The following is a 23,246-nucleotide window of genomic DNA, read 5'->3' as shown; positions in this document are numbered from 1 at the left end:
AGCCCTACGCCGGCGCCTTTCTTCATCAGCGATCCATCAAAGTACATCGTCCAGTACTCTTGGTCGATGACCGCTGGTGGCATTTGGACCTCGGTCCACTCTGCTATGAAATCAGCCAACACCTGGGACTTGATGGCCATTTAGGAGGCATACGCAATGCCCTGACCCATCAGCTCGAGTGCCCACTTCACCATTCTTCCTGTGGCATCTTGGTTTTGGACGACCTCGCTGAGGGGGAAGGACGTCATGACTGTCACCGGATGTGACTCGAAGTAGTGGTGTAGCTTCCTGTTGGTGATGAGGATGGTGTACAAGGGCTTCTGGATTTGAGGGTAGTTGGTCTTAGAGTCGGATAGGACCTCGCTAATAAAGTACACAAGACACTGCACTTTGAGGGCATGCCCCTCTTCTTCTCGCTCCACTACCAGGGCTGCGCTGACCACTTACGTGGTGGCCACAATGTAGAGCAAAAGGGGTTCCCATCGGTAGGAGGAACCAAGATCGGGGCCTTCGTTAGAAGTTGCTTGACCATGTCAAGTGCCTCTTGGGCCTCAGACATCCATTCAAAGTGGTCGACCTTCTTCAGAAGTTGATAAAGGGGGAGACCTCATTCACCGAGGCGCGAGATGAAGCGGTTGAGCGCGGTGAGGCACCCTATAACTCGTTGTATCCCCTTTATGTTCTGAATTGGGTCCATCTTTGTGATGGCTGAGATCTTCTCCGGGTTGGCTTCGATGCCACACTCGGAGATGATGAAACCAAGCAGCATGCCCCTCGGGACCCTAAAAACACACTTCTCGGGATTGAGTTTGATGCCGTTCGCTCAGAGTTTTGTGAAGGTCTGCTCAAGATCGGCTATGAGCTGGTCATCCCGTTTGGACTTGACCACGATGTCATCCATGTAGGCCTCAATGGTCCACCAATGAGGTCCCCAAAACATTTGAGCATACAACGCTGGTATGTGGCCCCAACGTTCTTCAGACCGAACGACATTGTGACGTAGCAGAATGATCCAAAGAGGGTGATGAAAGATGTCATGAGCTGGTCGAACTCTTTCATCATGATTTGATGGTACCCGAAGTACGCATCAAGGAAGCAGAGGGTTTCGCACCCTGAGGTAGAGTCGACTATTTGGTCTATGCGCGGCAAAGGAAATGGATCCTTTGGGCACGCTTTGTTGAGACCCGTGTAGTCAACACACATCCTCCATTTCCCACTCTTCTTTCGTACAAGAACGGGATTGGCTAACCAGTCTGGGTGGTACACTTCCTTGATGAATCCGGCCACCAAAAGCTTTGCGATCTCCTCGCCGATGGTCCTGTGTTTCCCCTCGTCAAAGCGACGCAGGCACTGCTTCACCGGCTTGGGGCCTATGTGGATCTTTAAGGCATGCTCGGTGACTTCCCTTGGAATGCCTGGCATGTCCGAGGGTTTCCACACAAAGATGTCTTTGTTGGCACGGAGAAAGTCGACGAGAGCGCTTTCGTATTTAGAGGAAAGCGTGGTGCCAATGCACACACCTTGCCCTCGGGGCTACCAGTATCTATGAGAACCTCCTTGGAGCCCTCCGCTGGCTTGAAAGACCCGGTTGACCTCTTGGGGTCGGGTGCTTCTTCGGTGACCTCCTTCCTCATGGCCGCGAGCTCTCCAGAGGCGACAATTTCCATGGCGTGATCGCAGCACTCGACCTCGCACTCGTAGGCACACTAGAAGGAGGTGTCGACGGTGATGACCTCGCTGGGCCCCGACATCTTCAGCTTGAGGTAGGTGTAGTTGTGGATGGCCATGAACTTCGCGTAGCACGGTCGTCGCAGGATGGCATGGTAGGTTCCGTGGAACCCAACCACTTCGAAGGTAAGGGTCTCCATCCTATAGTCAGTGTTTTCCTAAACGCTAAACGGTAAACAGTCGGTCACCTACCATTTAGCCATTATTCGGGCAAAACGTCCCATTAAACGGGCTAAACGGCCAATTAAACGGGGGTAAACGGGTGATTAAACAGAAACGGCGCACCACCGTATAGCGTTTATATGGTGTTTAAATGGGCTAAACGATCGTTTAGGTGAACAGTGCCTATAGTTGGATGGACCCCTGAAGGTGATGGGCAGATCGATCTACCCAAGTGACATGGCCTGCTTTCCAAGCACAATGCAATGGAAAGGCGCTCCGGTTGGTCGGATGCGCGCTCGGTCAACACCCATAGCGTCGAGCATCTTGGTGTACATGATGTTGAGGCCGCTGCCTCCATCCATCAGTACCTTGGTGAGCTGCTTCGTACTGATGATCGGGTCAACTACAAGTGGGTATCTCCCTAGTTGCGGGATGCTTTCTAGGTGGTCGGCCTGGTCGAAGGTTATGGCGGACTCTGACCACCGGAGGAAGGTAGGCATGGCCGGTTCGGTCGTATAGACCTCGTGGTGTGCGACCTTCTACCGGTGCTTGGAGTCATAGGCCGCCGACCCTCCGAAGATCATGAGGCAGCCATCCGGTGTCAAAAAGCCATCATCCTTCCCCTCGACGTCATCAGTGGTCGAGTCGGGGTCCTTCCCATTCTCCCCTTTGTTGGAGCCTCTGGACAAGAACTGCTTCATGAGGCCACAGTCCTTGTACAGATGCTTGACGGGGAAAGCATGGTTCGGGCATAGCCCCTCGAGCAGCTTCTCAAAGTGGTTCAGAGTAACCTCCATGGGCTTCCGACCACCCCTTTGGTCGGCAGCGGCCACGAGTGAGCCCTTGCACTACTATTTGTTCTTCTTCTTGGTGGGACAATTGGAGGCGCCTTCGCCAGCGTCCTCGTCCCACCTCGCCTTGCCCTTGAGGCGGTCGAAGATCGCTCTGACCGCTTCTTTGCCTGAGGCATGGCTGGTGGCGATGTCGAGAAGCTCCTTAGTGGTTTATGGGCCCTTACATCCTAGCTTGTGAACCAGGGACTCACAGGTGGTCCTAGATAGGAAAGCTCCTATAACGTTGGCGTCGGCGACGTTAGGTAGCTCGTTGCACTATCGGGAGAAGCATCGGATGTACCCACAAAGGGTTTCTCTAGCCTTCTGTCGGTAGTTCTTGAGGTCCCATGGGTTCCCAGGGCGCTTGTATGTGCCCTGGAAGTTCCCCACGAAGATCTCCTTCAGGTTCGCCCAACTTTGGATTCTGTTGGACGGAAGGTGTTCCAACCATGTTCATGTCAAATTGGCCAAGAACAATGGAAGGATGCGGATAATAAAATCATCATTATCCGCACCACCGGCTTGGCAGGCAAGCTGATAATCCTTGAGCCATAGTTCGGGGTTCATCTCCCCAGAGTACTTCAGGATTTTGGTTGGTGGCCGGTACCTTGGCGGGAAGGCAGCGTTGAGGATGTGTTGACCGAAGGCCTAAGGCCCCGGCAGGCCAGGGCTCAGGCTTCGGTCCTCGCCACTATCGTAGCGTCTGCCATGACGAGGGTGATAGCCGTGGCTAGCTCCCTCTCTCGGGTCATCGTAGGTACGCCTACGGGCATCGAGGGTGTCATGTGCGTCTCGGTTGTGGCCAAGACGTTGATGCACCGGGACCGCGGTGCGCTGCCTACCGCCTGTGGCTCCTAGTGCACTGGCACGTCCCTACCAGGGCGCTGTGAGGGCATGCGCTGGCTAGCGTCGAGCTCGTGTCACTGAGACAACAAGCTCTTGGCCTGCTGCGCCGCTGCACGCTCGAGCAGCGTGCGAATCTCATGGTGGGTCCAACGATTCTCGGGCGTCGCGGGCCCTAGAAGCCCATAGAGGAAGGCTGTCGCAGCAGCGATGTTCAGGCTCGCCCGAGTGAAATGTGGGAGGGCTTCACCATCGACGATGATCCTCCGGTTCACGTCTCGGGCCATGGCGCGCGTGTGCCCACCGTCTTTGTGGCGCTCGATCTCTCGATCGAGCTCCGTGTGTTCCTACTCGAGCTGGAGTCGCGCTTCCTCAAGTTCTCGGTGTCAGGCCCTCAGCTGCTCCACCCGCATGCGAGGTGGGGCCATTGTCTCCTCCTCGGCCTTGTCGTCGAGGTCGTTCGTCGGGGTAGCCTCCTCCTCGTGGATGCTTTCGACGTGTCCCTCGGGGTACCTGTCATGAAGCATTCATGAGAAGGGTGATGGCTCCCCCTACTAGAGTCAAAGCTAGAGGGTGACTCTGGCTCCTCTACGAGGAGGTCGTGGAAAGATTCCACGACATGTTCGATCACCCCCACGAACTCATCGTTAGCGAGGGATGGAATCATGCGCTGTGCCACAAGGTGGCCAACGGTCTCTGCGGCGTTACGGAGACCGAATGGGAGCACTGTCGGGGCACTCCGGATGAGGCGTTCCGGGGAGAACGGCTCTCCCCTGGTAAGTTGCGCCATGACGTTGGTGAACGAGAAAGTGAGGTGGCACAGGTCCTCCCGGGATGGTTGGGGCCCTAGGAAGACGCCGAGCTGACGCTCCAACCTCTCGAAGTCGAAGTCGAGGAGCTAGCCACTTTCGGGGGCGTGGGCCTCCAGCGCATGCAGTCGCAGCTCCTCAAGCATCTCAGTGATCGCATCGAGGCAGGTGGAGTGGAAGGGTTGAACGACGATGGGCGCCCGCGCCAGCTCTCCCTCCGCCGTGATGATGAAGTCCAGGTCCCCAAAGCGCATGTGTGCGCCCGGGACCCAGCTGGTGCCGTGACTAGCCATCCGTGGCCTGATGTTAATGTCGGAACACGCAAAGGCCCCTTTCTGGCGTGCCAACTGTCGGTGTTTTGAGTAAACACCAACGAGTAAATTTGTGTTATTGCGTGTCTGGCCCGGATGGTGTGCTAAGAAGACACAAGGTTTATACTGGTTCGGGCAGAATATCACTACGTCTAGTTTGTGGCTGTGGCTCATGTTACTAGCACTAAAAAGTTCATAGTAGGGATTACAAATAGGTGAGAGAGGGACAGGTCCCAAGTCTCTGATGAAAAGATCGAATGGGTGTCGAGAGCTCGATCGCTGCTCAGCTATGTGTTCGAGGTTCGATGCTAGTGATTCTGCTGTGATGCGGTGTGGTGTGTGATACGGTGAACCAATGCCCCTTAGTGGGACACCTTGCTTTCCCTTATATAGGCCAAGGGAAAGCACAGGTTATAAGTGGGAGAGTGAAGGAGAACGAGAGGCAAAAGAAGCCCTTTAGGGTCGTCGGCCTTTCTCTTCCTCCGTGTGGGTCCCGCTGACATGGCAGGTAGCAACAGGGACAGCCCCACGCCGGGCGCTTGTCCGCTGACACTGCCATACCCTGGCGTTGTCAGTGGGTCGTAACGTCACGCTCCATCCCGATGGACGGTGCGGCGAACCAGCGTGCTGGTCAGCAGCCGTACAGGGAGTGGGCAGCATAGTGACCACGCGTCCGTCACTGTGGGCGATGTGGGTCCCCTAGAATGACATGTCGTGGGGACGGGTCGTACTGAGATGTGACTGCTCCCTGCACAATGCCAAAAGTTTGACCTTGGGTAGTACCTTCTGGCCCAGGGTAGTTGGCGGCGGTGTGAGCTTCCATTAGGAACCGTGTCTGAGGGATCGGGCGAGGTGGAGCCAGCCCTCAGACGTTGGGATAGGAGGACCCAGCCCTCAGATGTCGGATGAGGCGGACCCAGCCCTCAGACGTCGGGCGAGGCGGAGCCAGCCCTCAGACATCGGGTGAGGCGGAGCCAACCCTCAGACGTCGGGTGAGGCGGAGCCAGCCCTCAGACGTCGGGCGAGGCGAAGCTAGCCCTCGGGGGTCGGGCGAGGCGGAGCCAACCCTCAGGAGTCGGACGAGGCGGAGCCAACCTCGGGGGTCAGACGAGGCGGAGCCAACCCTCAGACGTCGGGGAAGGCGAAGCCATCCCTCGGGGGTCGGATGAGGCGGAGCCAACCCTTAGGGGTCGGGTGAGGCGGAGCCCGCGGCCTCAGTGTCCACCGAGGCGGAGCCAACCCTCGGGGGTCGAACGAGGCGGAGCCCATGGCCTCGGTGGTTGGACGAGGCAAAGCCCAGCAAGAGGTGTAGTCACGCTCTTGTCTGTTCGGATGAATCAACGTAGATGGTTATTAGCTCCTCCTCTTCGGGTACCCTAGTATTGGTCCCCGACAAATACCCTCTAACTTTTAGCCTCTCCCTGGTGAATGAAACACCATGATATGAAATTGGTGGTAAGTCAATGCATGACTCCACCCCACTAAGCCTCAAACTGTGGTGTCCACACTATTTGGGTGTTTGTAAAATTAATGGCTATATGTGCCGTGGCTAGATATGTTCATTTAGTCGGCTGATTATCCCATTTAAGTGACCATTTAACTCAAATAAATGGCTAAATGATATTGTTTATTGTTTACATGAACATAAGCTACATGCTACTACATCTCTAGTTAGTGCAAAGGCAGAAGATCATATTTGGTTCGATGGTGACTACAAAGTATGGTGAAATACAAAAGGTGATAAATGTCTAGTTTATTTGTAAAGTGCAAAGCATAAAAATAGTAGGAAATGATATGGAATCTAAAGTAAGGCAACTTATGGTGTAGTATGTTCGATCTATGGTCACACAATCCTGGCATGGGAAACAAAGGGTGCATATCTTGTGCAGATGGAGCAAATACACCATTTGACCAAGGCCTTCAAAAAAATTGAAACTTAGCAGATGCACATCCATAGTTCATCTAGTGTACTTTGTTACAAAGTTGAGATTTAAAGCCATTTTTTCATGTACCACATTTGTCCTGAACTTTGTCATTTTCATGATATATTTTAATCTTTGCCACAAAGTACATATATATGGATGAGCTATATGTATGTGCGAAGTTTCAAAATTGTTTGAAGTACGAATTATTTGGTGTATTTGCCCTGTTTGCAACATGAGTTGCATTTGCGCAAGATATGTGCCCACTTGGGGAAACAAAGAGATGGGTGATTGAGATGTGCGATAAATTTCATTGCAAAAACCGCTTGGTTCTCATCTTCCTTTTTTTTTTGTGAGACGGGGTTCATCTTCCGGTTTTATGTACACATCTAATTGGCATGTCAAGCATCAACTATCAAAGAGCTAATGACTAGCTACAGTCAATAGCTTTGAAAAGTATGTCTTGTCATTAACACATAAAGAAGACTAATAGAATGTACTTTGGCGAGGAACACTGCAGCATATCCGGCAATGCTCAGCCATACGTGACACCATCAACTGAATCTACGCATACAGTGTTGGAGTAAGTACAGGACGCCACACATATTCTTCTGCTCCATAAAGCAGGCCAAAAACTACCAGTATCTTTTATCTTTTTGCCCCAATATAGAAGTGGGATATTTTTGCATTTAATGAAACTGCTAAGTAAACTTATGAAGTGTTTGGTCTAAAGAATCACCTTATCTAGAATGAAATGGTCCATCATGGAGTCATTGCATCAGGATAAATCCATTTCTCGTAATTAAGCTAACTTGTGAGGGATTATGTGGCAACAGACTAATAGATTTCATTCCTGGAACCAAACAAAAATATAAGGAATGAGAAGCCCTATTCCTTAAACTAAACACGTCCTTGGTGAACCAAATCCACTTGGAGAGTAACAGTAGTTACCCCTGGCGAATTAGTAATACCACAGTTGGAACCTGGACACCCAGCTGCAGTTCTTTAGTAATCCTGGAATTTGCTATTTCTTGATTGATTTTTCCTTCAAGAAGTTAGTACATCAGTGGTGTTTCTGTTTCTTCCCCTCTTCAGAGGGAGCAAAATGAAAGAAGAGGGGGGGGGGGGGGGGGGGGGGGGGGGGGGACAATAAATGAAATACAATCTTGGGTATTACTATCTGCTAGAGTAGGCAGGCTCAAGTGACGCGCTCACTAGTTTAAGGGGGTTCATCTAAAAATAGACAAAAAAAAAAAAAACTGAACAGAAGAAGAAAATTTTGCTCAGTGGTGTGTAGGCTTATGACCCCTTGGACCATAGTAATCGACATGAATCTCTGGCAGACCGTGGCCAACTCGATCTTTTTCTTCAGAAATGCTTTCCTCCATTTTACCACCAGATGGCTCATTGTCAGTGGACCTCACTCCCATCTCCCCAGGTTTCTGAAATAACCAAAGAATGCACAACAGTTAGGAACTGCAGAAAGAATCACCGCACGGTGTGTATGAAATGCGCTTGCGAATAGCGGTTACTTACATGAACCATCTGGTTGTTGAATGCCTCATGGCTCTCTGCATCGAGCCGAATACCCTGCACCCTTGCCGTCACCAGGAACAGAACAATGACAACCACCACCAACGGCAAGGAGTTCTTCATCTTATCTCCGTGACTCTGTGTGAGGATCTTGGAACAGTTCAGTAGTGAAGCTCAGTTGGAATAGTGAAGACTGAAGAGCTATGGTCTTTGTTGCTTGAAGCTGAACCATTTGACTCAGAGATGAATATATACATCTTTGCTCTGGAACACTACCCTGGCCCCATCCAGTGATTGGTGTACTCATGTCTGCAGCAGAGGGGTTACCTGAAGTACCAATGCAAGATGTGGCCATAGTTTATGTTCTCTGTGCCGGCCTTTGCAGAGGTATGTCTGCCCAAAATATGGTCCTTGTTTAGGCCACTGGCCCCTGGATTAGGTGCTAATGCCATGCTTGAAAGTACCAAAGAGAATTATAATTTTGGCAAGTACTCTGCCTGGTTTCAGGTATGGCATACATCTGCCCCTAGAGGCCTAGAAACTTGTGTGTTTGTCTGTAGAGAAATGTACACGAGTGCGTATATTTGTTCGTGCATTCCTCCAATAAAGTACAAGCGAACTAGTAAATTCGATTATTTTACTGGCATATCGAAAAGGCATTATTTTGACCTTGTTGCAAACAGACAACAATAGTCAGGCGACAACGATCGGTGTTTGCCCAACCTAACCAGTTTGCTTACATTGTTCTCAACTGTGTTCAGCTTCATAATTTTTGTATCATGGGAGTGAGACCACACAAGTGAACAATCATGTGAGAAGAACAGGAAATTTGACCCAGTCTTGACACATTTCAGTCAATGAATCATTTGTTACATGGCGCAAGGTCAATTTCAAGGCTAGGCAGTGACATTTTTATTTACAAAAAAGGGGGCAAACATTACACAGTGAGCTAGGAACTCACAGCTTCTTTGCTAGATTTACTTTCATCTGCTTAAAATCTCTCACAAGATGGAGCTCAAATTTGTTGGTTCAATCACCAACAAGAATAATATCAAGTTTGTTGGTTCAATTACCAACAAGAATCGTAACGTGTGTCGCAGCAATGGGTATCAACTAACAACAATGAGGAGCCGAGATGACTACATACAATTACAACTCGGCAATGCAACACAGAGCCTAATTGTGACAAGAATTCGGTTACTGCCTTCCCAGGAGTATCCTGAGGCTATTGAGCCCTTCAGCTGATATGCTCCGTGCCACCCTACCGGGACGGTCCACTTTGACCTGAGGAGGGGCCTCTGGGTGGAACGAGACCAACACTGCAGTTAAGTTGTCAGTGGCCCCTCGCCTTATTGCCTCCTCAACGATTTCCTTGCAGCATAATTTCACATCGTTGTGCTCTTGGAGGCGCTTCCGTGCAAAGTCCACGGAGTTTTGATTTGAGAAGACATCCCAGATTCCGTCACTGCCAATTATCAAGAACTCATCGTCCTTTGTTAGTGTGATCATCTTGAGCTCTGGGTCAGCACTCAGGGGACCTCCTGGCTCGCCAACTTCTTTCATACCCTCAAGATGCCAGTCACCAAGCGCTCTAGTGACCCCTAGCAGACCATTCAGATAGCCATCATCCACATAGCCACCAAGCGATTCTATGCGCAATTTTTCACTGAGGCTACAAGGCCTGTGGTCCATGGACATTTCAATTGCAGTGCCACACCGGGAAAGAACTGCCCTGCAATCACCAGCATTAGCGACCAGAAGAGACCTGCACGAATCATGCGAATTTTTAGCATTGGCCATAAAAGTTCAACAGATAACAAGTGCAAATAAATTTAAATGTATAAATATAGTATAAAGTTAGAGAGTGACGCATCATAAATGGTGTGTGCCTTGGCAATTCTAAAACAAGATTACAAATTTGAAAAATTCTAAAAGAAAGTAGCAGATATTGGGTAAGCTGCAAACCTGTACCAACATATGAGGATCCATCAATGGTCTAAAGTTTAAACCATGGGCCTCTAAGCTTCCAAATCCCAAATTCTCATTAAATGGATGCAATAATGATTGAAGATTCTCAAGGAGAACAAACCATGATTTATGTGTTTTTTTTGGAATTCAACCGTGATTTATGTTGAGGACAATCAGTTCAATTTATATACGAACAGGTGAGTATCTAAAAGTCAAATCATCTTTTCCGGTTCACAATACCTCACCTAATATTAACTACTTTGCCTAAATATTTGCACACTTTTCAAAAAAGAAGAGTAAGCACATACCATCCCACGTTGGATAATTTTTATAAGAGTAAATTGCACAACCGGTCCTTAAAGTATTGAGCGGATTTCATCTGGGTCCCCAGACTACGAAATCGCACGTTTGTCTCCCTAATGTATTTAAGTGATCTCATCTAGGTCCAAAATAGACACAATGAGGGTTAGAAGCTGACGTGGCCATCCATGTGGACATGATTTAACCCAGGCACCGCCACCTCGATGACTGGAAATTGACCTTGCCGAGGTGGCGGTTGACCGGTGACATGGCGTATCCTGATTGGAGGGAAGGTGTTTGTTGACTGTCGGTCAACAAGCGATCTGAACCGTCGGTTTTGGATCGGGCGGGGTAGTAGGAGTCATCCTCCCCTGTAGCTACGCTGGGGTGCTCTTTGGCGGCATCCTCGCCAGAGTCAAGGCGGGATGGCACTCCGGCGGACGATGATCTCCGGCGAGCGGTAGAGCAGGAAGAGGAGGCCACGGCGAAGTCGTCTACGGCGATCTCGACGGCGGGGAGGCAGCGGGGAAGGGAATCAAGGTGGTGGGGCGGACGGTGGCGGTCTGGGAGCTCCGGTGAGGTCGGGGAGTGGAGTTGCCGGCTCGGATTGACATTGTGGAGTGGTGTAGAGGCCTCGTCGTGCTTCTACGAACCCAACGGAGGAGGAATCAAGTCTGGAGGTGAGCTGTGGACGAAGATCGGGAGCTCGGCTGTGTGCTTGGTAATGGCGGGGGCGGCGGCGGATTCGGGCGCTAGAGCGAGAGAGAGATCCTAGGGAGGGGCGAGGCGGCGTGACGCAGCAGCAACAGGCGGTGGTGTGGCGGCGCGACGCAGCGGTAGCGGCAGGCGGCAGGCGCATGGCCAAGCTGCCAACCGCTCTCCCGTGGTCGCTTGCCCCGATGCGACGGCAAGGCCTGCGGGTTGCACGCTCGCCCCTGCATGCCAGCGGTGGCGCGCAGCGACCGGCAGTGCACTCGCTCGCCTACCCCCGATACGACGGCGCGACCCGCATCCCCCGCGCTCACCTGATGAGCTCTTAGGCCGGCGGCAGCTGGAGCTGGAAGACAGGGCCGTCCTGGTGGTGACTGGGCTGGAAGATCCTGGCCACGCATGCCACATCTTAGGGTTTTGTACTTAAATCGTCCACATGGATGGCCACGTCAGCTTCTAACCCTCCTCGTGTCTATTTTGGACATAGATGAGATCACTTAAATACATTAGGGAGCTAAACGTACGATTTCGTAGTTTGGGGACTCAGATGAAATCCGTCCAATACTTTAAGGACCGGCGGTGCAATTTACTCTTTTTACAATTTGATTTAGAATTGTGTTACTTGGCATAAATAGAAGTCAACATTCAAATGTTTGCGATAAAGATTAGGACGCGTTGAAGACTAGATCTAGTACAGCACAGTTGCTGAACAGCCATGGTACTAGCGCTATACAACATTAAAAGGCAAAACTTAGGGCCTGTTTGGATCACTAGGGCTAATTACTAGTTGGGGCTAAAAATTAGCCCAAATTAGCTAGAGCCAGCTAACTAGTTAGCTAACAACTAGTAGAAAACCTATTAGCCCTCCTGCTAAGCTAATAATTAGCCCTTGTATCCAAACATGCCCTTGAAATGAGATGAAATATTGTACAGACATGATTGAACACTGTAGCTTTAGTTCTAAAAGATGCTTGATACATTTTCACCAGATGTCCACTAAAATATTTCTTATGTAATCCATATGGTAGACATTGAACAATAAGGATTTGAGGAAACCGATTATATACATATACAGATCATGATATTAATAAAGAACTCTTAAATATCCTACGAAAAGCTGGGGATCATCATACTTATGACAGGAAAGTACCTTCCAAAAATCATTGCTGTAAGTGCAGTTGTGCCGGAGGATGTTGCTCTATGGAGAGAGCATGTCTCAGCAAACTGGCAATCAATCTGCATAAAGGACCTCCTCACAACCTTTTCAAGCTGAAGAGGGAAATCTGAATCTTCCACAATCACCCTTGGTAAATTATCACGAACAAAATGGGCAGCATCTTTTCCACCATGACCATCAAAGACCTGATTATTGAAATGGAGAAAATAGATACCTAAGAGAAATATCAAGTTTTTGTGAATCGTGCATGCAGAATGATAACGTGGTTATCTAGATGAGCAAGTGTGCAACTCAATGAAATTATCTGAGAGCACAGATCTGTATATTACTAGCTGTACATATGTAGAATAACTTTACTAAGACATGAATTTGTTCCATTGAACTTAAATAACTAACCAAGGAAAACAACTGCATACATCAAAAGAGGCAGACTCATTTTCTGGAAGGAGAAAAAAAAAACTATAAGCCTATTTTCAGCTTCTGATATTGCAATGAACTACACATATGATATACTTGACTCGATGAGTGACCTCAATGTTCTACTGCTAGGCTGGTGGCCTGGTGCAGTGCGGACCAAATTTGTTATTAAGTCCTCTTCTTTATATGGGGTATTCTAGATGTACTCAGAATTTACCATCAGCATAGACTGCTTATTGATGTGCGTGTTTGGCAATATGATTGGTCTATCAAACTAGGAAAGGTAAAATAGAAGTGGGTAAGATGGCATGTGTTTACCCCATATAAGGAAACAACTTCATTATCTAACGATGGGAAGCCAAAGTTCTTAGCAAGGTCTGGAATGCACACGTGGGTATCTTCCATGTATTGGCGACCTCCAATATCAGACCAATCCCCCGATCGGATTACTGGAACAAAATTGCTTAACTTCTGCCTGAAATCAGCAGAAGTTGTGTTTTCGCAAACTCTCTCCATCTGCATGTAAACAGGATCAGTGCACAAGAATACAATACAGGAAGCACTGAATGTGAATCTATAGATAAGCTGATCTAAATTACATGAAATCACAAAGTCGAGTTAGCGCAAGTAGCATTGAACATACTAATATAAGGAAACTTCATTACTTCAATTAATCATAAACCCAAATCCAAATGGCTATCAATTCTACTTCGGTGCTTGCACTCAAACAAATTCAGAAGTTACCGTCAGAAAGAAGCACATTAAGCTATAGGAGACATTAACTCATCTATTTTAATGAATTAGTTTCCACCTTAGTTGGAACAGTAAATTTTTTTAGAAATAATTGTCCTTGATATGAAGAGCATCAGTGGCTAATATGATACAACAAGCAGAGCCTGAGTTCGTAAATTGATAAAAAACATCTGAAACTACAAGCTTCAGTACTATTTGGTTATTCCTTGGCACAAATTAATGCTGGCAATCAACATTACCAGTCTATAAAAGGACAATCCACCCATGACAGCAACACCCAAAATCCAATTACAGTAGCTCACAAGCCATGGAAGAAATATTCTAGCAGTTTCTATCACGATGTGGGTAGCAAGCCTTTCAAAATCAGTAGTAATCACATGGACCACTTCAGGAAAATGATGACTTAACTGGTATCAGCACGGAAAAAAACACGTTTTGTTTCATTACATTTCAGTCTTGATAGAGAAATCAAGTACATGTGCCGTTGGCAAGTACGTACTACTCTGAAGAAATTTCAGCTACAGTCAGAAATACAGGAAAAATATGCTGTCCTTCAAATATCCTGACATTTCCTGTTTGCTACGTACTATAGTCAGAAATTAGTTGTACCTCTCTGTCACAGCACCTCAGAATGAGCAAGCAAATGATCGGACAGTTTGACAAATTTAGTATACAGTACAAAATCGAAGCAACTTGAGAAATGGTGAAAAGCGTGGGCCAGCCGCAAATAACAACTGCCACCGTTCACCAGGAAACAGCTACCGAACATTCCAGCTAGTAATATACAATGCAAGAAACCTAACTCTGCCTTATTGAACAGTTCAAATCACCTTCTGATCTACACCTTCATTAGCGCCAACTAAACACGAAATCGCCTAGATTCTTGCAGAGGAAAAAAGAGACAGATGGATGAACAGAGGCGTGTACTCGAAGCAAAGACAATCATTGCTTCCTTTTGAATCCATCCTTTATACCAGGATCAATCACTCAAACGAACCGACAGAAAAGGGATACCAGATTCACAGATATACATCGAAAGTTTCATCCACATACGCAACAAAATAACTACCCAAAATCGAATTTTTAATTTTGCACGAACCTGAGCCAAGGGAAACTTAGCGGGCTCCTCGACCCCTGCGTCACCAAAACCAAGCCTTTCCGCGTCCTCCGGCTCCTCCAGGCACATGGCACCGCCGTCAGGAAAGCTCTGCCTACGGCGGGCGTTCCTCTAGGCACGAGGCACAGCGCGCAGCTGGCGCTCCGCTGGTAGGAAGAAGAAACACGAGGTGGGAGGAGAGGACAGAGATAACAGAGAAGCAAAGCAAGTCAGTAGGGAGAGGAATAATTGGAGTGGGAGGCGAGGAGGGGAAGAGGAATCCGAGGAGGAGAGCAACACAGAAGATTCTTTGGGAATATCTGTAGGGAAAGAAAGAAATCCTGCAGTGAAAAGGAGATGGTGTGTGGGGGAAGGCAAGGGGATGGAGATTGCGGTGGTTGTTTGTTGGAGCTCGGATTTTTTTATGGAGGCAGTCGGGTGGGGACTGTGGCCACTGGCGACTGTGACTTGGCGAGGAGAGGAGAGAGAAACGGAGGTGCGGTGCGCTCCGGTCTGGCAGCAGAGTGAAGAGCCAAGGAGGAAGAAAGGCACGTGGTGAACAGGCGTCAGATCTGACGTGTTTATTCAAGGATGTCACAACTCACAGTTCTCGCCCAGAGTATCTTCCTAAGTTTTAATAGATTCTAATGACAGTTCGATCTTTAAGCAAAATTCACAATTGGGTAAAAGTCTGAGAAAGATGAATTTGGATTGTTGTAACCTAGACTAGAAAATCATGAAAACCTTGTCACAAGTTACTTCGTTGGATCGCCTAGAGCTTTTAAAAGTTTTATTAGTTGGTTCAAACAATACATAAACTAAAATGATTACCAAACATCGTATAATTTTTATGAGAATAAAGTTTTCATTCTTAGGTCCTTGTACAGTGAAAATCTTCTAGTACTCCTCAAAGGTCCTTGTGTGTTTTTTAATTGAGTGACAACCTAGGTGGATTAATTATGTTTTTGTGAGATACACAGACGATTAGTCCACAGGTACACGTGTGTGAACAACATATGTCATGAAGGTGAAAATGGCTTAGAGATGTTGCAAAGCTCACACATGTGATGATGAAGGAGCTCATTGCAAATGAGACATGACATTGAGTCATGTGATCAAGGTGGAGAAGATCAAGGCATGACTTGGCTTGATGGACCGGTTGCAAGCGTGAAGGGCAAGTTGGAGGCTTTGGAGCGATGGACCGCGTGACGGTGAAGCTTAAGCAAGACATGGCGTCGATGGACGAAGGCAACGGTGAAAAGCAAGTGAAGTCAAGATCGATGAACCAATATGATCACGTGATGATATGAAGTGGATCATATCATTATTGATTGTGTTGGTGCATATGTTGCATTGATATTGGATGAGATAGAATAGAATGCACAAGGCAAAGGTATAACCTAAGGCATTTCATTGCACCGGTCATAGGTGTGTAGAGAAGTTTATGATCGGGTTTAGGATAAATGGCCATACTATCAAGAGGGGCAAACTTATTTGCATATCGGTCATCTAGTGCCACTCGAGTGATTTAACTTTGCATCGTCGCTAGGATCGAGTGGCGTGGCAAGTTTAGAGGCTAATCCTTTAGAAAATGTTTGTGAAAAGCTAACACACATACACATGGTGGTGTACACTTGGTGGTTGTCGACAAAAGATGCTCGACAGACCACTGAGGGTGTATCCCACAATGGTAGATTTATCGTAGAGGTGAGCGAGATCAGGAGCGAGATGGTAATACAAACACCAAGACATAAGATTTAGATAGGTTCGGTCGTCAGTATGACGTAATACCTACATCCTGTGTTCTGATATATTGCATTAAGATGTATCGATCGTGTCCACTAGGGGACCCCTGCCTCTCCTTATATACTCTGGAGGGATAGGGTTACAAGAAAAGTAGCCTATTTGGTACTATACAATATCTTACGGTGCGCGCCGAGCAGCGTCGTGCACACCTTAATCTTGTGGGCTGAGCCACCTTTGATGGCGTGGCCCATGTCTTGTCTTGTGGATACCAGGGGCCATACCCCCACAGCTAGTCTCTGAGCCTGACAGTAGGTGACGTAGTCATGTGGTGCTAGGGTCAGAAAGTAGAAGACCAGCCGAGCAGACAGCCAGTCCCCGGGCGTAGCCTCGAGATGAGAACAAGCACATTCACCGCAAGGTGAAGTGTGACCACTTAGTCCCCGAGCTTGCTGGAAGATGAAGAATGAATCTTGTAGCAGGGTCAAAGAAAAATAAGTTCGAAAGCTTTGCCGACGTCATCCGACATGCACGCATCAAGACCCTAGACGTGCTGCCCAAGATCAGCACCCTGATCCGAACAACATGGAGTAGCTTGATAGCACACCGATGAGACGTAGCAAGATCCGATCACCAAGGGAGCACCGAGGAGTCTCCGACGTCGCTGGCAATGTTCGAGCACCGAAGAGCAAGGAGTCCCCAGCGTCGCGGGCGATGACCGAGCATCGAGGAGCGAGGAGTCCCCGGCGTCACTGGTGATGACCGAGCACTGAGGAGCGAGGAGTCCTCGGCGTCGCTGGCGATGTCCGAGCATCGAGGATGGAGGAGTCCCCGACGTCACTGGCGATGTCTGAGCACCGAGGAGCGAGGAGTCCCCGGCGTCGCTGGCGATGACTGAGCACCGAGGAGCGAGGAGTCCCCGGCGTCGCTGGTGATGACCGAGCACCGAGGAGTCCCCGGTGTAGGCGACGATGTCTGAGCACTGAGGAGTCCCCGACAAAGCTGGCGATGTCCGAGCACCAAGGAGTCCCCGGTGAAGCTGGCGAGGTCCGAGCACCGAGGAGCGAGGAGCCCCCAACGTCGCTGGCAATGACCGAGCACCGAGGAGTCCCCAGCGTAGGCGGCGATGTTCGAGCACCGAGGAGTCCCAGGCGAAGCTGACGATGTCCGAGCATCGAGGAGTCCCTGGCGAAGCTAGCGATGTTCAAGCACCGAGGAGTCCCCGGCGAAGCTGGCGAGGTCCGAGCACCGAGGAGTCCCCGGCGTAGCTGGCGATATCCGAGCACCGAGGAGCGAGGAGTCCCCGGTGTCGCTGGCGATGTCTGAGCACTAAGGAGTCCCTAGCGTAGCTGGCGATGTCCGAGCACCGAGGAGTCCTCGGCGTAGCTGGCGACGTCCATACGGTGAAGTGTGCCCACTTAGTCCTCGAGCACGAAGAAACCGAGCATCGAGGAGTCCCCGGTGTAGCTGGCGATGAAGCACGAGCGACGAACAGTCTGGTCAACTAGTCGGCGGCGAAGTGAGCATTGACTAGAAACGACCGACAAACAGTCCTATCAACTGGTCGGCGACGAAGTCGATGATCCGAGCAGTCCGACCAGTTGATCTGTGGTGAAGTCCGAGCACCAGGTGATCCGATCACCTGGACGATGATCCTGCAATACAAACATGTAGAACGGGTAGTACATGATGTAAAAATATATGAACTCCGAAGAAAAAATAGCGTATGTAGCTTGGCGATCAGTTGGAGCGAAGATGTATTTAATATAAACCGCCCGAACAGTTAGTGTGTAGCTAAGTTTCCAGCCCTAGCAATCCTGTTAACCATAAGGCGGAGCGTGGAGCCCGTGCACGTGTAGGAGGAACAAGCATCGTTAAGGAGCCGCTGCCGACCACCCATAACGCAGAGGGCAGACGCTCGTGTACGTGTAGGGAGGAGCCGGAGACAAGACCGTCTCTGGAGGCGTCCGAGCATCAACAGTACTGTTTGGGGGTTTGGAAAATTGTTTGGAGAGCAAACATGGAGAAAACAGTTTGGAGAAACATCATGGCGATTAACGAAGATTGGAGAATATTTATAAAAATATTAAAGCGTGATTTAGCTTTAGACAGAAAGTCTGGTCGGTGGCATATGGCGCTATCTGGTCGGCGAGAGGATGGATGTCTTCAACCTGGTTGATGAATTTGCCCCTTAGGGCATCTTGGAAGGTGGTGGCGACATTGGTGAACACGAAAGGTAGGGCCATAACCCCTAGAATTTCCCGAGCAGCCTCCGATAGATCTAGATCGGAGGGTGGTCGGCACTGAACCAGAGTGTCCAGAGCCAATTCAGCGATGGAGAGGCAATCGGCGAGCTTCAAACCGACCCGATCGATGGATACGATCAGATCGTTGTTGTTGATCTGCCTCCTCTGGTAGCGAGGAAGCGGGCAGCGAGTTGTTGATGAAGGTGACCTCGGAAGTGGTTCCAAGATTGGATCTACAGTTGCAGGCGCGGGGGTGGTCGGCTCAGAAATGATCTGCACCAGCTCAAGGAGCTCTCCGACTCCATCAGCGTTGATGACCCACGAGATGGATCCAACCGTGAAGATCTGGCTGGGCTGCGGAAGGGACGAAGAGCCTACAAAAAAGCTATTTTGCTCGACAAGGAAACAACATGCATAGCCCCTACCTGGCGCGCCAACTATCGACAAAAGATGCTCGGCAGTCCACCAAGGGGTATCCCACGATGGTAGATTTATTGTAGAGGTGAGCGAGATGGTAATACAAACACCAAGACACAAGATTTAGACAGGTTCGGCCATCAGTATGACATAATACCTACATCCTGTGTTCTAATGTATTGTATTAAGATGTATCGATCGTGTCCACTAGGGGACCCATGCCTCTCCTTATATACTCTGGAGGGGTAGGGTTACAAGAAAAGTAGCCTATTTGGTACTATACAATATCTTGCGGTGCACGCTGAGCAGCGTCGTGCATGCCTTGATCTTATGGGCTAGGCCACCTCTGATGGTGCGGCTCATGTCTTGTCTTGTGGATACTAGGGGCCATACCCCCACAGTGGTGTTGGCACATTTGCAAAGGAGAAGAAGTTGATAAAGAAAAAGAGTTAGTCGTGTTGGTCATAGAGTGACCGGACACATCCGGTATGACGACCAGACGCGTCCGGTATGTGGCTCAGGACTGAACTGTAGAGTGCGACTGGACATGTCCGGTCGCCACACTAGACGTGTCCAGTGTGAATCAGTGAAGTCGATGTTCAGTGTAATAGTCGACCGAGCATTGGGAGCGTCCAGTCCAGAGTGATCGGACGCGTTCGGTCAGGCCTAGGTGCTTACTGGACTCAACCGGACACTGAGGCTCAGCGTCTAGTCATTTTCTAACAGACGCATCTAGTCGCCCCGAGGAACTTACTAAACTCGACCGAACGCTACGGCTCAGCGTCCGGTCGTTTCTGAAGAGTGCGTCCGATCGACATGTCAGAGAGCCATTGGTGGCAACGGCTAGTTTGAATGGGACACGTGGCTGTCAGGCTGCTACCGGACACGTCCGGTATGGTGACCGGACACGTCTAGTATACACGACCGGAGCGTTCGGTGCAAACGACCTACGTGTCCGGTCGTCTCGAAATTTGCTCAGTAAAGGGGTAACGGCTAGTTTAGCCCATGAGGCTATAAATAGAAGGTGGTCTCGGCCATGGCATGAGTAGAGCACCTCAGGGGACTTTGTGTCCATGCTTGAGAGTGCTTGGGAGCCCTCCATCTCACATATGCTTGATAGTGATCATTCGATTGTGTGAGAGAGTGATTCTAGTGCGATTGCATCATGAGTTTGCATCGAGTGGCACTAGGTAATTGAGTTACAAGCCGGTGGTGGTTGTTACTCTTGGAGGTTGCCACCTCCTAGATGGCTTGGTGGTGGTCTCCGTTGAAACCTGCAAGAAGCTTGTGCGGTGCTCTAGAGAAGAGCAACTCTAGTCGAGCGTGTCATTAAGCTACCCTCACTTTTGGGGTAGGTTCTTGCGGTGCCAGACGTGCAGGCTTGGTGGGTGATGCTAATTAGCCACCAAACCACCAAGTGAGTAGTCGACACAACGGGGACGTAGCGTGTTAGCAAGCACATGAACCTCGGGAGAAAATCACCGTGTCAACCTTGTTCTTCCCGTTGGTTTGCAATCCCCTTATACAAGCTTGTGATTACTTTTATATACATTGTGCTTGTATAGTTGCCCTTGTAATTAGTTATCTTGTGTAGCTCACTAGTTACCTTCTTGCTTGTGTAGCATAGAAGTAGCTCCCTTGCGTGGCTAATTTGGTTTGTGTAACCTTGTTAGTCACTTTGCTTAGTTTGTGTAGCTAAGTATTTGCGCTCTCTAATTTAGCATTGGTTGCCTTGTTATTGTGCATTGCTAGTGAGCTTAGTTGGCTTTGTACTTTTGCTTACTAGCATGTGTAGGAACTCCCTCATTACTTGAAATACTAGTGGCATATGTTTGTATGACCTTGCTCCTAGAATTGGTTAGGTGAACTCTAGTTAGCCTGGCACCTTTGTTGCTTAATTAGGATCTCTGCAAGGTGCTAGAGAACATAGATAGAGGGGTATAGTCTTGGCTAGACCGATAGTTTTAATTTCGTATTTGTTTCGGTTAGCCAACGTGATTAATTTTAGAAAGGACTATTCACCCTCCTCTAGTCTGCCATCTCGACCCTACAAGTGGTATCAGAGCTAGGTCTCTCATTTGTGGTCTTCACCGACCCGAGAGGATGGTGTCTAGTGGGCTAGATGTTTGTGAGACACATATTTTTGATGGTACAAACTTTGCACTTTGGAAAAATGACATGCTTGATCATTTTCGTGCAAAGGGACCTAAGTTTTGGTGGATTATCACTAGTGGTCTCACTCATGTCTTAGATCATAGAAATCTCACCAAAGCTCAAAGAGTTCTCTATGAACTTGATGCACATGCTTGTTGTTTTCTAATGGATGCTTTGAGTTTTGATTTGATGAAACAAGTAAACATCACAGGAACCGCTCGTGAGATATGGGAGTCCATCAAGGGCACCTTCGGTGATTCCTCCACATGGGATGATGGCAAATTCAAGGAGGATGAGCCCAAGAAAGAGGCGCATGAGTGTGTCGAGCATGATCACAATTTGGTGATTGTGAAAGATTGCTCTACCTCATGGTCAAGTGATGATGATGATGATCAATCCACTACAAGTTCACTTGACAAGGTTGATGATGATGCCACAAGTGTTGCACATGAAGATTCTACCTCAAGCACACTTGGTGGTGATCTTGACGATGTTGGCTCATGCTCAAGCCATAATGATGATGCTACTACAAGCTCTCCAACTACACCACATTGTTTCATGTCACAAGGTGACACCAAGATATCAAATGCTAATGTAGTTGATCATGTTGATTCATATGATGAGCTTGTTAGTAGACTTGCTAGCATGACCATGTCTTTATAAAATGAGAAAGCTAAAACATTAAAATTGGAAAATGAAAACTTATTTCTAAAGAACTCTTGTGAAGAACATAAGAAATTACTTGATACTTTTAAATCTTCACATGATGAGCTAAAATTGAATCATGAGACACTACTTGCATCTCATGATGAATTATTAGAACAACATGCTTCTCTCATTAAAGTGTTTATAAAGAAACTTAAAAATAATGAGAGCTCATCACATGGGTCAATTGATCAATCACATATTGTTGCTAACCCTTGTGATGTAGGCAAGAAGCATGTATCCACCTCTTGTGATGATTTATTAGAAATACCATGCTCTTCACATATAGATGCTTGTTCTACTTCTATGTCTTGTGAGACTAACCTTTTGAAGGAGAACAATGAGCTTAAAAATGAAGTGAAGAATTTGAGCAACAAGTTAGAGAGGTGCTACAACTCAAAAGTCACCTTTGAGCACATGTTGAAGACTCAAAGAAACTATGGTGACAAGTGTGGCCTTGGCTTCAAAAAGAAGATGACAAAGGGTGAAAGAAAGAGAGAAAGAAAGATGAAGAAGCTACAATAAAGAAAGCTCTCTTATACCATATGCTACCGGTGTTATGAAGTGGGACACCTTACAAATGGTTGCCCTAACATTGAGAAGCTCAAGAAGATAAAAGAAGAAGAGAGGCTCAAGCATACGAAGTGCTTCAAGTGCCGCACATGGGGTCATCTTACCTCAATGTGCCCAACCAAGCAATTGGTGAAGCAACTAGAAGAGTCTTAACCAAAGCCACAAGTTGAACAAGAGAAGACACCCCAAGAGCAAATCAAGATCAACCATGAAGATGGTAGTGACTTGATGACGAAGAAGAAGAAAACAAGAAGGGGTGGAAAGGCAAGGCATCCAATGCAAACTCAAGATGTCAAGATGATGAGCAAGAATGAAGATGAGAAGAAAGATTATGCTCACATCAAGTGCTTCAAGTGTGGAAATATGGGACACTTTGCTTCTAAGTGTCCTACCAAGCTTGAGAAGAAGGCTCAAGCAATCTATGAGAGGCAAGGCAATGAGAAGCACCACATGAGCAAGGAAGAGAAGGCTCAAATGAAGAGAAAGTGCTACTCATGCCGGGAAAGGGGACACATGGCACATTCATATCCCCTAGGTAACACCCCTAAGCCTATTTCAATTAATAATGATTCTATGCTTAGAAAGGATGATAATGGTACCTCTATGGTTGCTATTGCAAAACATCTCGCTATTCATACTAAGACTATGCCTAAGTATGTTGCATCTAACTTGAGAGGACCCAAAATTGTTTGGGTACCATCAAAAAGTGAATGATTGTTTGTAGGTACCATCAGCATTGGAGATTTGATTCAATTGACCTGACATTGTTCATCATATGTTGAATCAAGTTATGGAGCTTAGTGCACATCCAAACCCAATGCCAAGTGAAAATTGAGTGAAGTCCA

At 48.2% G+C, this 23,246-nt stretch overlaps 1 protein-coding gene across 2 annotated transcripts; it reads right to left on the bottom strand.

Moving 5' to 3' along the window:
* Positions 1 to 9,024: 9,024 nt before the first annotated feature.
* LOC136528068 (probable protein phosphatase 2C 54) lies at positions 9,025 to 15,087 on the bottom strand. Of its 2 annotated transcripts, XM_066520963.1 has the most exons (4): positions 14,567 to 15,087; positions 13,033 to 13,230; positions 12,271 to 12,482; positions 9,025 to 9,906 (listed from the first exon to the last, which is right to left on the bottom strand). In XM_066520963.1, the coding sequence occupies exons 1-4, from the start codon at positions 14,651 to 14,653 to the stop codon at positions 9,339 to 9,341; spliced, it is 1,065 nt and encodes a 354-aa protein (XP_066377060.1). In that variant the 5' UTR covers positions 14,654 to 15,087; the 3' UTR covers positions 9,025 to 9,338. The 2 variants fall into 2 exon arrangements, with proteins under 2 accessions (XP_066377060.1, XP_066377061.1); XM_066520964.1 differs by lacking the exon at positions 13,033 to 13,230.
* Positions 15,088 to 23,246: the final 8,159 nt, after the last annotated feature.

Source organism: Miscanthus floridulus, chromosome 19 (genome assembly GCF_019320115.1).
Source record: "Miscanthus floridulus cultivar M001 chromosome 19, ASM1932011v1, whole genome shotgun sequence".
Lineage (NCBI taxonomy): Eukaryota > Viridiplantae > Streptophyta > Magnoliopsida > Poales > Poaceae > Miscanthus > Miscanthus floridulus.
The sequence above is the reverse complement of the archived record's forward strand: the minus strand, read 5'-3'. Positions and strand labels throughout refer to the sequence as shown.